At 40.9% G+C, this 13,031-nt stretch overlaps 1 protein-coding gene across 1 annotated transcript in view; it reads left to right on the forward strand.

Moving 5' to 3' along the window:
• ROCK2 (Rho associated coiled-coil containing protein kinase 2) overlaps positions 1–13,031 on the forward strand; it is a 428,174-nt gene that overhangs the window by 336,278 nt on the left and 78,865 nt on the right. Inside the window, exons 25-27 of the mRNA XM_030198858.1 lie at positions 3,886–4,065; positions 4,268–4,436; positions 11,596–11,663. Of these exons, the coding sequence (XP_030054718.1) occupies positions 3,886–4,065; positions 4,268–4,436; positions 11,596–11,663 (417 nt within the window). The remainder of the gene's footprint in view (positions 1–3,885; positions 4,066–4,267; positions 4,437–11,595; positions 11,664–13,031) is intronic.

A 13,031-nucleotide genomic window follows, 5' to 3' on the forward strand; every position in this document is an offset into this window, starting at 1 on the left:
CTGGCTGGCTTCATTCAGCAGAGTGCATCGGCATCAAGGGTGCTTACGCCTGACATGCATCTAGTTGCACCCCCACTTGACCCTCAGCATGTGGTGAGACCGCCGATGCCGGAGTCACGTGCGGCCCCCAGCATTGACTGCCGCTCCAAGATTATAGAATGAACTTCCACCCAGTATTCGTGCTGAACAATCATAAGAAATTTGAAAGCCTGTTAAAAACCCATTTCTTTTCTGCTGCATATGAAGAGCTAGGGGTGCACTAGTGCCATGGAAGGCTCTAGGACTTCTGTTGTATAGTGTATTATTTATTTTAGTGATGAGTTGTATGTGCCTTTTCTCTTCATGTCTATTTTAATTATAATTGTTTTATGTACATCGCTATGATCTGCTTGACAGCCTAGGCAGTATATCAGGGTTTTAAATACAAATATATGGTTTCCTCTACTTCTGGAATTAACCTCTGAAGGTCCATGGAAACTGGACTAATTTCTGACCCTTATCACTCAGAATACGAGTTCTCTTCTGCATCACAATCTCCAATCCCTAGCTCTCATTGCTTGGATATTGAGAGGACAGAAATTGCATCCCTTCAACTGCACAAAGGTGTCTTCCTAGTCCCGCTTTCTTCCAGGAAAGATTTCACTAAGAGATTATATAATTTCAAGTGGACACGGTTTGCTGTCTGTGAGGAGAACACCTTAAATCCTTGTAACCAGCAGAAGAAAGGAGGTGTTGATGCCCCTGTAAAAGTCGTTGGTGAGGCCCCACCTGGAGTATTGTGTTCAGTTTTGGAGGCCGTATCTTGCTAAAGATGCAAGAAAACTTGAAGTGGTCCAGAGGAAGGCAACAAGAATGATATGGTTCTTGCGCCAAAAGACATATGAGATAAGACTTGAAGATTTAAATATATATACCCTAGAGGAGAGGAGGAACAGGGGAGATGATATACAGACATTTAAATAATTGAAAGGTATTAATAAAGAAACAAATATTTTCCAGAGAAAGGAAAGTGGTAAAACTAGAAGACATGAATTGAGGTTGCGGGGTGGTAGACTTAGGAGTAATGTCAGAAAATTCTTTTTCACAGAGTGTGTGGTGTATGCCTGGAATGACCTCTCGAGGGAGTTGGTGGGGGGAAAAAACTGTGATGGAATTCAAAAAGGTGTGGAATGAATACAGAGGATCTTTAATTAGAAAATAAATGATATAAAAAACAAAACTTAAAGGGTTGTATATTTGTTTGCATATCAAGTAGTGCTTATATGGCGGCTCTTTCTGTATCAGCTAAGGATGATTCTGAGCTGGCTTTGTACAGTTTGAGTCCCGTATATGGTGATCCAGTTTAGGGTGGGCTGGAGAGAGCTTTGACGGAAACTCCAGTTGTTTGGAATGTGAGGACAATGCCGGGAAGACTTTTACTGTCTTTGTCCCGCAAATGACAAGATGGATTTGGATAGGCTGGAGTGGGCTTTGATGGCAACTCCAGTAGTTGGAACATTAGGATAGAGCTGGGTGGACTTCTATGGTCTATGTCCCATAAACACCAAAGAAAGACCATGATCAAGTAAATAATATCACGTTCATTGTTGATTTAAATCTTTAATTGAAATGAATGTAACTGTTGGGCAGACTGGATGGACCATTCAGGTCTTTATCTGCCGTCACTTACTGAGTTACCTTATACACCTTTATGAGTCTAGTCTCAACTCCATAAGGGTTCACCTCAGTGCAATTGCGCTTACCATCACTGTGTAAGCCCATCTCTGCAGCCTCTAGTTCAATTTATGGAAGGTTTGCTCTCCACTAAGCCCCTGATCAGACCTTCCACAGTGTCATGGGTCCTCACCCAGTTGACGAAAGCTTCTTTTGAGCCACTTGACACCTGCCCTCTGATGTTCTTGACCCAGGAAGTTTTGTTCTTGGTGACAGTCACTTCAGCATGTAGAGAGTCAGCAAGCCTTAGGCCCTGTTAGCCAATCTACCTTACACAAAGTTTCTACACAACAGAGTGGTTCTCCACATGCAAAGATAGTATTGGATTTCCACCTTAATCTGTCAGTTCTGCCAACATCTTTCCCAAAACTTCATGTCCGTCCTGGCGTAAATGCATTGCATACCTTGGCCTGCAAGTGAGCCTTGGCCTTCAGTCTGAAGCAGACCAAGGCCCATAGACAGTCCACTCAGCTTTTTGTTTCTTTTGACCCAAACAGGATCGGGGCAGCCAACGGTAAACACACTTTATCCAATTAGTTAGCAGATTGTACCTCCTTCACTTATGCCCAGGTTGGACTGACTCTGGAGGGTCATGTTATGGCTCACGTCACAGCCATGGCTGCATCAGTAACCCATTTAGTCATCATCCATTGAGGAGATTTGCAAAGCGGTCTTCTGTTCACACATTCATATTTCACTGCCTCAAGCAGGATTCCTGATGTGACAGTTGGTTTAGTCAAACAGTTCTGCAGAATTTGTTTGGAGTCTAGAATTCAATGCTACCCTACTAGGCTCATTTTTGTTCTGTTCCTGGTGCACCCACACAGTTGGATGTGCATAAATTATGGTTTGCTTGGTTCCTTGTTGGCCTTGCCTGTTGTCATTCCTTATTGTCTGTTGCTTGTTTTCAGTAAGCCTGGTAGTTAGGGATTCCAAACTATGGTAAGCTTTCCTTCTTATCTTCAGAGAAAGTAAAGTTACTTCCCTGTAGCAGGAGTTCTTCAAGCACAGCAGCATACACATTACAACAGATCCTCCCTCCTCCCCTAGGAGTTGAATTCTCTAAGCTTTTGTACTCAGTTGCCAGTCTAGTGCAACTGAGACAGGCAGGAAGACACCTGCATGTGAATATGGCTGCCAAAGGCTTCTGGAATAATCGGAATGCTGGGGATCTGTCAGATGATTACACCCAACTTGTGTAACTGTGGTAATTTGTGTCCTGCTGTCCTCAGAGAACACCTGCTACAGGAGAGTAATTTCGCTTTGTTGTGATATATTCATAGTAGTATTGAATTGTAAACTGCTTTGATTTTTGGAAAGGCAATATAGCAAATGATGTAATAAACATAAACATATTACTGTCTTTCTACAGTTCTGGATAGACGTATGACAAGTCAGTACAAAAAAATTCTCACTGAAGGCTGATTGTTCTTTTGAAGTATGTATTTTCAAATGCAATGCTTTATCAAGATCTTTGGGTGACCCACAGGCAAAGTTTTTGGATATTTTAATTTCTATAACATTTCAGGCTGCATTCTCAAATGCAGGAAAAATAACTCCCTAAAAATTCATTTTTCGTGGCGATCAGTTTTATGATGTCAGAGATTTGAAATGGCAGCTAAAACTAAGAGAGTGGCTTGCATGCCAAAAAACATGGGCTTCTTTAAAGAACTATGTAGCTGAAATAAATACCACTGTTAAATAATATCAAGATGTTGGGCTTCCTTTTATACGAGTATTGTCTCACAAAATGTATAGTTTTTTTGGTATGTTTACAGTTTTGTTCCATTAGTTCTGTGTTTGATGGTTAGCACTAGTGTGCAGTATACCAGACATAACTTATTCTTTGTTTACAAAGGCAATCATTTTTGTAAAACAAAACCAATAAAAAGTAGGAAAAATGTACAGTTTAAGTTCATAGCTAGACTAGAGAGAAATAGGCTAGTTGATTCTAAATGGATATTTTGATAGAAATATCTAATAGTGCTGCACTGATTGAAAGAATGTGCTTATTTACTGAATGGCTTTACATTATGATACACTGGAAGTCCACCATTGCAACCAGATTCTGTGATTGTTTTCCTTGCTAGCACTTTATCAGGAAACAGCAGGGTAGCATAAGAACCTTTTTTTCTTATCTACTTATTGCATGATACTTTATTTTAATTCTAGGCTGTGAATAAATTAGCTGAAATCATGAACCGAAAAGATCCTGTGAAACGTGGAGCAGACACAGATGTTCGAAGAAAGGAGAAGGAGAATAGGAAGTTGCAGCTGGATCTGAAGTCAGAACGGGAAAAACTGACCCAGATGGTTATCAAGTACCAAAAGGAGATGAATGACATGCAAGCGGTAAGGTCATGTTTGCTTTTGGTATTTGGTATTCCAGATATGACCACTTTGTAATGAATTGATATAGGCGGGCATTGTTGTTGAGTTCAATGCTAGAAATGCCATTTACCATTGCAAGGTCATCTTTCCTACAGTGAAAACTGTGCATCACAGATTATTTATAACTATTAAAGGAAAGTAAAATATTTATCCTTTTTAACAGCAAATAGCAGAAGAAAGCCAAATCCGGATAGAGCTACAGATGGTACTGGATAGTAAAGACAGTGACATTGAGCAGCTTCGTTCACAGCTGCAGAACATACACATTGGCCTGGACAGCAGCAGCATAGGAAGTGGACATGGGGATGCTGACGCCGATGATGGATTTCCTGGTATGATTTTATTGTGGTTGTCAGCTAATTAGAGGATAAGGATCAGCCAAGAGACTTGAATTTGATGAGGTAATATGAATTTGAAAATTCATATTACCTCATCATGATGACTAAAACAAAACAAATCTTCTTTTCCCCTTTCAGCTAACCTCTTTTCCGTCAGATGGCCTCTATTTTTCATCTTTCCTTTCCCATGGACCTTCTCATACAGCTTTCCTTAAGTAAGAATGGAAGTTATGAGACAGTAGTGGTTAGAGCAGTTGGAATCACAGTAGTGAGTGCTCATAGGCCCCAGCCCTCTGCAAGGGGTTTCTAGACTAACAGGAAACCTGCACAAGAAGATGGTATGAGGTCTGAGTGTGTATTCTGGATGATGGAGCTTAAGCTGACTTCTGTTGCTGATTCCAGATTGGGGTAGATGTATAGTGAGAGAAGAATAGTTGATAATTCATTTTGTAACCCTGTATGTACCTCTGTCCAGCAAATCTAGACTGCCTCAATCTTGATTGACTGCACTTTTTGCCCTTTAGATTGTAAGCTCCTTTGAGCAGAGACTGTCCTTCTTTGTTAATTGTACAGCACTGTGCAACCCTGGTAGCGCTTTAGAAATGTTAAATAGTAGTAGTAGTAGTAGTAGTATGGTGTCATGAATCAGTTTAGATATCATTGAGGTAAGTCAAACAAAGTTAGAAATTCCCTTTTCTGACTAGATTAACATTTTTGCTCACCTGTGCCCTTTTGGAAGTGGGCAACCCCTAGGGATGATAGAGAAGAGTTAGTACAGGTTTAGATAAGAGCTGATAGTGGGAGGTTATAGAAAATAATGAAAAAAAATGTAATTGAGAAATTTTAACTGTTACTTTCTTCACTTTCTTTGTTCTTCCTTTGCTCCCTTGCAATCTGGCTTCTATCAGGAGTTCATCATGCAGTGCTTTGCATAGTGTTTCTTTGTTCCCCTACATCATCTTCCATGGTCTGGATAAAACTTAACCCCTGTAGTTGAAGTACAAGGTTCCTTCTAGTGCTCTGCTACTCTGCCTGACCATTTGGTCCTGCATCGAAAGCATTACTTTGTTGTTTGTACTCTCTCATATTCTCAATGCTATATTTTCTATGGCCATAGCTAGATATAGAAGGTCAGGTCTTCTGCTTGTTAGTCTAGAGCAGTGGTTCTCAACCTTTCTTCTGTTGTGACATACCTGGCAGAAAATGTCCATGTCTGTGACACACTGAACACTCAAATTCACAGCTGAATGGAAGATGTAAATGTTTCATTGTTGACATTGTTTAGTGTGAATTTGCTTACTGTTCAATCCCATATCAAAAACCTGTATGCAACGCATCAGTCCCAGATATCTCACTTGCCATACAAAACAAATATGTATTCAAATTCTGATGTCACCTCAGTAACAGCAACACAAAATCCATCCACGACCAGATACTGGAAACAAAACCCTGCAAACATGCTACTCAGAATCTATGTAGCAAACAAAACCCTTGGGTAGCAGATCTTCAACATTTCCACTTGGGGCTGATGGCAGCAGTTATCATTGTGGGTAGTGGAGAAGCAGAAATAAGGACCAGTTATAGGAATTTGAAGAACCTTATTCTCTTGATCTCTGCTTTCCCCAGTTTGCGGGCAGAAATGGTTGCTTAGGAAAGCACAGTCTTCCTGTCTATACCAAATTTTTGTGACATGTCTTGGGGACACATCAGTGTGTCCTGACACACTGGTTGAGAGTCACTAGTCTAGAGCATTACCCAGTGGGCCATTGCACTGCCTTAATACTTTCACTTCATCATGTTAGTTACCACTGTGATACTACTAAACAATCCAGCACTTTTTTAACCACAAGTACACCACTTTAAATTTGTATTACAGAAAAAACAAATTGGATCCATGTTTTTACTTTTTTAAAGCAAAGACTTGGAACACCAATGTTGTCATTTTCTTCCTTTTTGTAGTTGTTTTATTTGGTTCTTTAATAACTCGTGGCACAATCTTTTCATTTTTTATTTATTTTCTTGTCTAATTAAACTTTTGTTCTTAACTACTTTTCTGCACTCTTCCCCCTTTTTATGCTGGTTCTCTAGTTCACATCACTCAGTCCCGTACTACGGAGTCAATGTCTTTCACCTACCAGCGTTCCTCTACTTCTGTCAGCATTGCCACTAAGCCCTCCAGTGCTCACTTGCTTCTCGACTCTGATTCAGACTTAGAGGAAGAGCCATTGTCCAATATAGAAGTCCCTTCAGAACCTGATAGTACAGGTGATAGCCCTGGAAACCATGTGATGGCACTTACTAACGGTGTTCCTCTGAGTTGTTTTTCAATAGCTAACACTAAAAGTGCATGTTTCTCAGTGGCACTGAAGTGATATTATAACATTCACGCTGTGAAGAGTGACGCATGAATAAAAGTAATTGCTTATGTTGTCAGTGCTAACCATTATGATTTTGCAGTGCTAAACAAATAAGTATATGGTATTCTAGTACTTAGAACTGGGGCATCATGGTAACTCAGTGAGCAGTTGATGCAGGTTTACTTATGTTGAATGTCGATAAAAGTTGCTTCATGTGTTGGACTGTTAAGAAATGACATTGTTGCAGAGTTAACACCATGTCAAAGGAAAGAAAAGGTACCATCATAATGTCAATTCCTCTTTAATTTATGTTTATTTATAAAACTTGCTTAACTGCTCTCTGAGTACAGAGCCCATCAAGGCATTTTACAAAAGAAGAATTTAAAAATATACTAGATTTATGGACAGACAAAAACCCCTATAAACAAACCTACAGAAACACAACATATTGCTCTGCCCTAGGTGCCTACCTTAAATGCCTCTTCAAAAAAAAATGCATGCATTTCGAAATTTCTTATATTTGGCAAAGTTGTATTTTGTCTCAAATACAGCAGGGTGAATTCTATAAAGAGAAAGAGTTGAGAGCAAAATCAAGGAACTAGATCATCATTGCAACAATAATTTAATGAGTCTATCCAGATGAAATGTAGCAGGGACTCTGCTGGCAATTAGAGGCAGCTGTGTAGATGTTTATAGACACACCAGATCTAAAGAAAAGTTGAAAAAAATTATCAAAATTCTTGCTCAGATCAGTAGTTATCCAAACCATTGAATAAAAGAAGTAACAAGATTATCATCTCTATAAAAAAAACTGATCATTTCAGGAAGAAGCCTTAGTAAATATAGCTGAAGAAATTGGCATGGCAGTAATTCTGGGATGCAGTTGAGGCCTGGAAAGTGAATATTTTATGTAACTTATATAAAAATCATGTTGCAAGGCACTGCAGTAGTGTGTAGCTATGTTACAGATAATTGATATAGCTGGTTCATTTGATAATCTGGATAATCTTGGCATTCTGCCTCTTGCTCCAAGGAAATTTAAGATTTGGTTGCCTTTTTGAGCCAGCAGTTTCCTCCATCTCCTTTTTTGAACTTTAGCTCTGATGGGACCAGAAAGAGATCTGATGCCATTAGCCTTCATCAACAAATAATGGGCGATATGTCCTTACTATCTTTTTTTTTTTCTTTTTAATGTGTCCTTCCTGCCCCAACATTTCTAGTCTGATCATAGTCCTGGGCTTGAGAGTCCATGCACCAGGAGCTCTGCAGTCTGGCTAAAAGTGTCACACTTGAGCACAGACCACTACTCTCTTCTCCCCAGGAGTTTTGAACACTGCCTCTACAGCATTCCCAGCTGACCCAGGGAGCGGAATACCTGACCTGTGGATTGCACTGCCAGCCTTCCACATGGCACTGTACTTTTCATTTTAACTTGCAGACTAGTGGTTTCAAGCCATATTAATTTAACCACTGGCTAGAATTTGGAGAAAGCCTGCTTTGCCCTTTAACATGAAGTGTAAAGCAAAAGTGAGGAAATATATATATTTTTTCATTAAGTGCACAGTTAAGCTGTGGAACTCATTGCCAGAGGTTGTGGTAAGAGCACTTAGCATAATTGGATTTTAAAAAGGTTTGGACAAGTTCCTGGAGAGAATATCCATAAACTATTATTTACAAAGTAGACTTGGGGAAAGCCACTTCTTATCCCTGGAGTGGGCAGCATAGCCTATATCTAGTGTTTGGAATCCTGCCAGGTACTTATAACCTGAATTAGCCACTGTTGGAAACAGGATACTGGGCTTGATGGATCTTTAGTTTCACCCAGTATGGCAGTTTTCATGTTCTTATGCTTCCTGTGCTATGAACAATAGGAGGTTTGCAAGTTGGATTACAAGACAAAGTCAGTCTCATGAGCATTTAAAGTAAACTTTAAAGGGGTATGTTTTCTTAGGCTTCTGTGGCTGGTGCCATGATCATTGTGGCTTTGCAGGGAGAACATATTTAAAATCACCAGAGTTCTTCAGTCTATGGGAAAAGTAAGGCCTAAAATTAAATCAGCTAGCCTACGTTGATGCAGGAAAACAAATGTTAGCCCCACCTTTCTTAAATTGCATTGTCAAATTCACCAGCAGCATGACAGATTTTGAACCACTCAAGCATAGTGTTACTAAGAGAATGGATACACCAAACTCAGATAGACCTAGTGCACTTGGGAGAAAAAAACTTCTCAAACTTCATCTTAGTGATAAACATTGACAGACCTTGACTTGTGCCTTGACAACCCAGGCAGACCAGGCCTCTGAACAAGCCAGATCTAAATAATGGAATGAGTTTTACAATACAATAGAGTCTTGATTATCCGACGTAAACGGGACTGACAGGTTGTCGGATAATACAGAAAAAATGAATGAGGGATAAAGAGAAGCATACTAAATGCATGTTTCAAAAGAGGAATTAGTAACAAGAGTTTACAAACTTACTGTGCCCAAGAACCTTACGTAGCACGGCTGCCTTTTAACTAATCACTATGCCAGGAAAAAGAGAGACACCAGTGCGCATATAAATGACAATGCTGTGTGACATCATCTGAGTATGTTGGATACTTCAGAATGTCTGATAAATAAAGGTCCGATAAGAGGGAGACTACTGTATCACCCAAAGTGGTTCGCGACACAAACATCACATCTGTGGTTCGTGAGACAAACCATATCTGTGGTTCGCGACACAAACATCACATCTGTGGTTCGCAACGTAAACCTCACAGCTGAAAAAGAAAGTACTCAGGTCTGATAGAGGATTTTGTTTTCAACAAAAGCACCTCACCAAAACCTACTTACTATATGAGGAATGACTAGCGCTTCAATTCTTAAAGAACAAACAAATCTAGTGATTTTTTTTCCCTGTGGACAAAGGGAACATGACCATATTGATAGACGTCAAAGATTACCACCAAAAGATATCCAGCCTCCTAGCAGAAGACACCTGTGTGTTGCTACCTAACAACCGTGCCACAACCTGGACAGCTGCAGTGATCATTAACTCTGATTTTCACACCTGAAAATTTGAACTGTAGTAGCTTAATAGCAAATTTATGAGTTAATTTATCTCATGATTCAAAAGTAGGTCCCAAGGTTGGAATTAAATTCAGCCCTAAATTTATGAACTCTTGTACAGCCCACATGCCCTCAAGGCAGTTTTTCTCATTTTGTTCCACTGAGTTTGGAAAAAATAAGCTAAACATTGATTTGACAGGGTAAAAATTAGCTATAATTCTATAGATGCTAGGGGACTGTATTCATAAAGAAATTTTGAGCATGGGTGTCATTTGCTTCTGCACAGTAGGATAGAAAGGAATCTATTTGTATTTATTATTGCATTTATATGCCACCTTTATATCCAAGGTAGATTACAATAAAAACATAATTATAGAACATCAAGTTATATACCTCTGTCATAGGTATAGTTTGGGTTAATAGTAAAATAATGTGTTAACGGTAGCCCCTTTTTAGTCTGTTACTCAGAGGCTAAACTTAGAGCATTCATGGATGTATTAGACATTTTTGTGAACACATTTGCAGTGTCAATTGAGAGTTTAAACCCTTCTTTGCTACCTTCTTACCACATATCAGATCCTATATCTAGAGTTTCACAGAAGGACCAAACCAGACACATGTGAGTTAAAAATATACATACTTTGATATCATAAAGAGAAAAGCTGCTGTTCTGAGCCCAGTCTTGGTTTCATTTCCACAGACCTCAGTGATATTATTTTAAGACCAGGTATATAATTGATAATTACATCAATCTCACTCATCACTGGCTCAGCAAGTTAACAAATGAGCAGAGCTGCCAGTGGCACAATAAAGAATATATCCTGGATGTCAGCCATTTTGAAATAAAATTTAAAGTTGTTACTATAATACTTTGATTGTCCCTTTGAGTGCACTTTCTTGAGTTCATCTCCTTGCATGATTGATAGCGGTTTTACAAAGGCTTAGGGATGAGGAATTCACAGTAGCACTTTAACTACAGTGTGGGGCTATCACAGTGCACTGGTGTATATTTTTTCAGAAGAGATATATATAGTGAAAAGGCATTTGGGGGGGAAGTTATCAAAGTGGATTACTGTTAGTGGGTTATTTTGCTGTTTAAACCAGGTTATTAGTAATTAGGTCTCCTTGCACAAAATGGGACCTGTGCTAAAATAGCCCAGATTAGTGGTAAAGTAGCCCATCTTAATTGTAGTCTGCATTGATAACCTCCCCCCTTAATCAGTGACTTTCCACTGAGTCCTAGTAATAGGAGTATGTTTGTGTACACTGCAAATTGTAATTTCTCTCATCTGCTAGTAGGACAAAACTGCAAAATAATTCTATGAAAACAGAAAAATAATAGTAATATTTCATAAGCAAGACATGGTAAGCTATAACGTACACTGTAAAAATGTGTGAACTATTCATTCTCTTCTTTATTTAGTATTGTCTTTTTCATTCTTTTTATTTCTGAGGTCATTTTAACAAATTTTCTGCTGTCAAAGGGTGACCCTGGATTTTCTAGCAAAAAGGGGGGGGAGTGATCAAATTAATACTTCTATAAAACAACCATGATGATGAGAGGCTGATTCTGCCAATCATGGCTCACATAGTTTAATTTATAAACTTGTTGCTGTACTTCCACCCTTTTTCCCACAGTGCTTTTTTTATTAATAAAATAAAAAGCTTAAGTTATAAGCATGATAAATTTGCGAGAAATTCTATTGTTTGAAATTCGATTTGTCTTCTGTCTTTGTATTGCAGAATCAAGGCTGGAAGGTTGGCTTTCACTGCCTGTTCGAAATACCAAAAAGTTTGGATGGGTTAAAAAGGTAAGAATTAGTTGCTTTTCTTTTGATTCAAATTTCTTTATTGAAATTTAGAAAAATAAAAAAACCGTAATACAACTATGCTTCCCTATCATCAAGCCGATCAATCCATAGGTTTCTCCTCTGAGTTCATTTTGCTGCTGCATCAAGCCTTTCTTATGCAGAACACTGCCCCTGCCCACCCCTCTGATCGGGATGATGAGGCCTCTATGCTTAAGCGCCCTCGGGTGGATCCTCCACCCTCGGGGGACTCGGTCTCCTCTGATGTGGATGACGGCAGCGTGTCTGAGTTCTCCCAGAGATCCTTAGCGGAATCGATGGAAGAAACTGATCCTCGCTCGGATGGAGCGGACGACCCCTCTGCAGCGCGGCTTTTTCGCTCAGAGGATTTGCCCAACCTCCTTGTGCAGGCCATGAGCATTTTGAAGATTGCCTGTCCGGAGGAGGGCTCTCTCTCAGCCTCTACTGGCTCCGCCATTATGCTGGGAACGAAGCGCCCGCCTAGAACCTTCCACGTTCATGAAGCCATGCAGACCTTAATTTCAGTGCAATGGGATGCCCCTGAGGCGAGCCTGAAAGTAGCCAGGGCTATGTCCCGTCTGTACCCCTTTCCTGAGAGGGAACGGGAAGCCTTTGTCTGGCCCACGGTAGATTCCTTAATCACTGCAGTGACTAAGAAAACGGCGCTGCCAGTGGAAGGTGGCGCTGCCAGTGGAAGGTGGCACTGCCCTGAAGGACGCCCAAGACAGGAGGATGGAGGCGGCCTTAAAGGCGTCCATTGAGGCGGCCGCTCTGAGTTTGCAAGCCTCGGTTTGCGGCTCCTACGTGGCTAGGGCGTGCCTGACTGTTTTGCAGCGGGCTTCCCCCTCGGACCCTTCCTGGAGGGCGGAATGGCCGAATCTGGAGTCGGGTTTGGCCTACTTGGCAGACTTGCTGTATGATGTTTTGAGAGCCTCGGCCAAGGGCATGGCTCAGACAGTCTACGCGGCGGTGGCTCTGGCTTAAGCACTGGTCTGCTGACCATGCCTCTAAATCTCGCCTAGCCAAGTTGCCTTTTAAAGGCAAGCTGCTCTTTGGGGACGAGCTGGACAAGATCGTGACGGAGCTCGGCACGTCCGTGGGCAAGAGGTTGCCGGAGGTCAGGGCTCGGGCCGGCAGTGCCCGTCCTGGTCCCTCTAAGGGCCGATTCCAGGAAGCCCGTCGGTATTGCCCGGGCAAGTCGGCCTCCTCTGCCTCCGCTTCCTTCAAACGGAACTTCTCCCCCAAGCAGCATTCCTTTCGTAGGGACCGCCATCCCAGAGGTTTGTCCTCCGGCTCGCCCCCAGGGTCGCGTACCCAATGACGGGGACCTGGTCCATGGCCCAGTGCAGA

The sequence above is a fragment of the Microcaecilia unicolor genome, chromosome 3 (genome assembly GCF_901765095.1).
Source record: "Microcaecilia unicolor chromosome 3, aMicUni1.1, whole genome shotgun sequence".
NCBI lineage: Eukaryota > Metazoa > Chordata > Amphibia > Gymnophiona > Siphonopidae > Microcaecilia > Microcaecilia unicolor.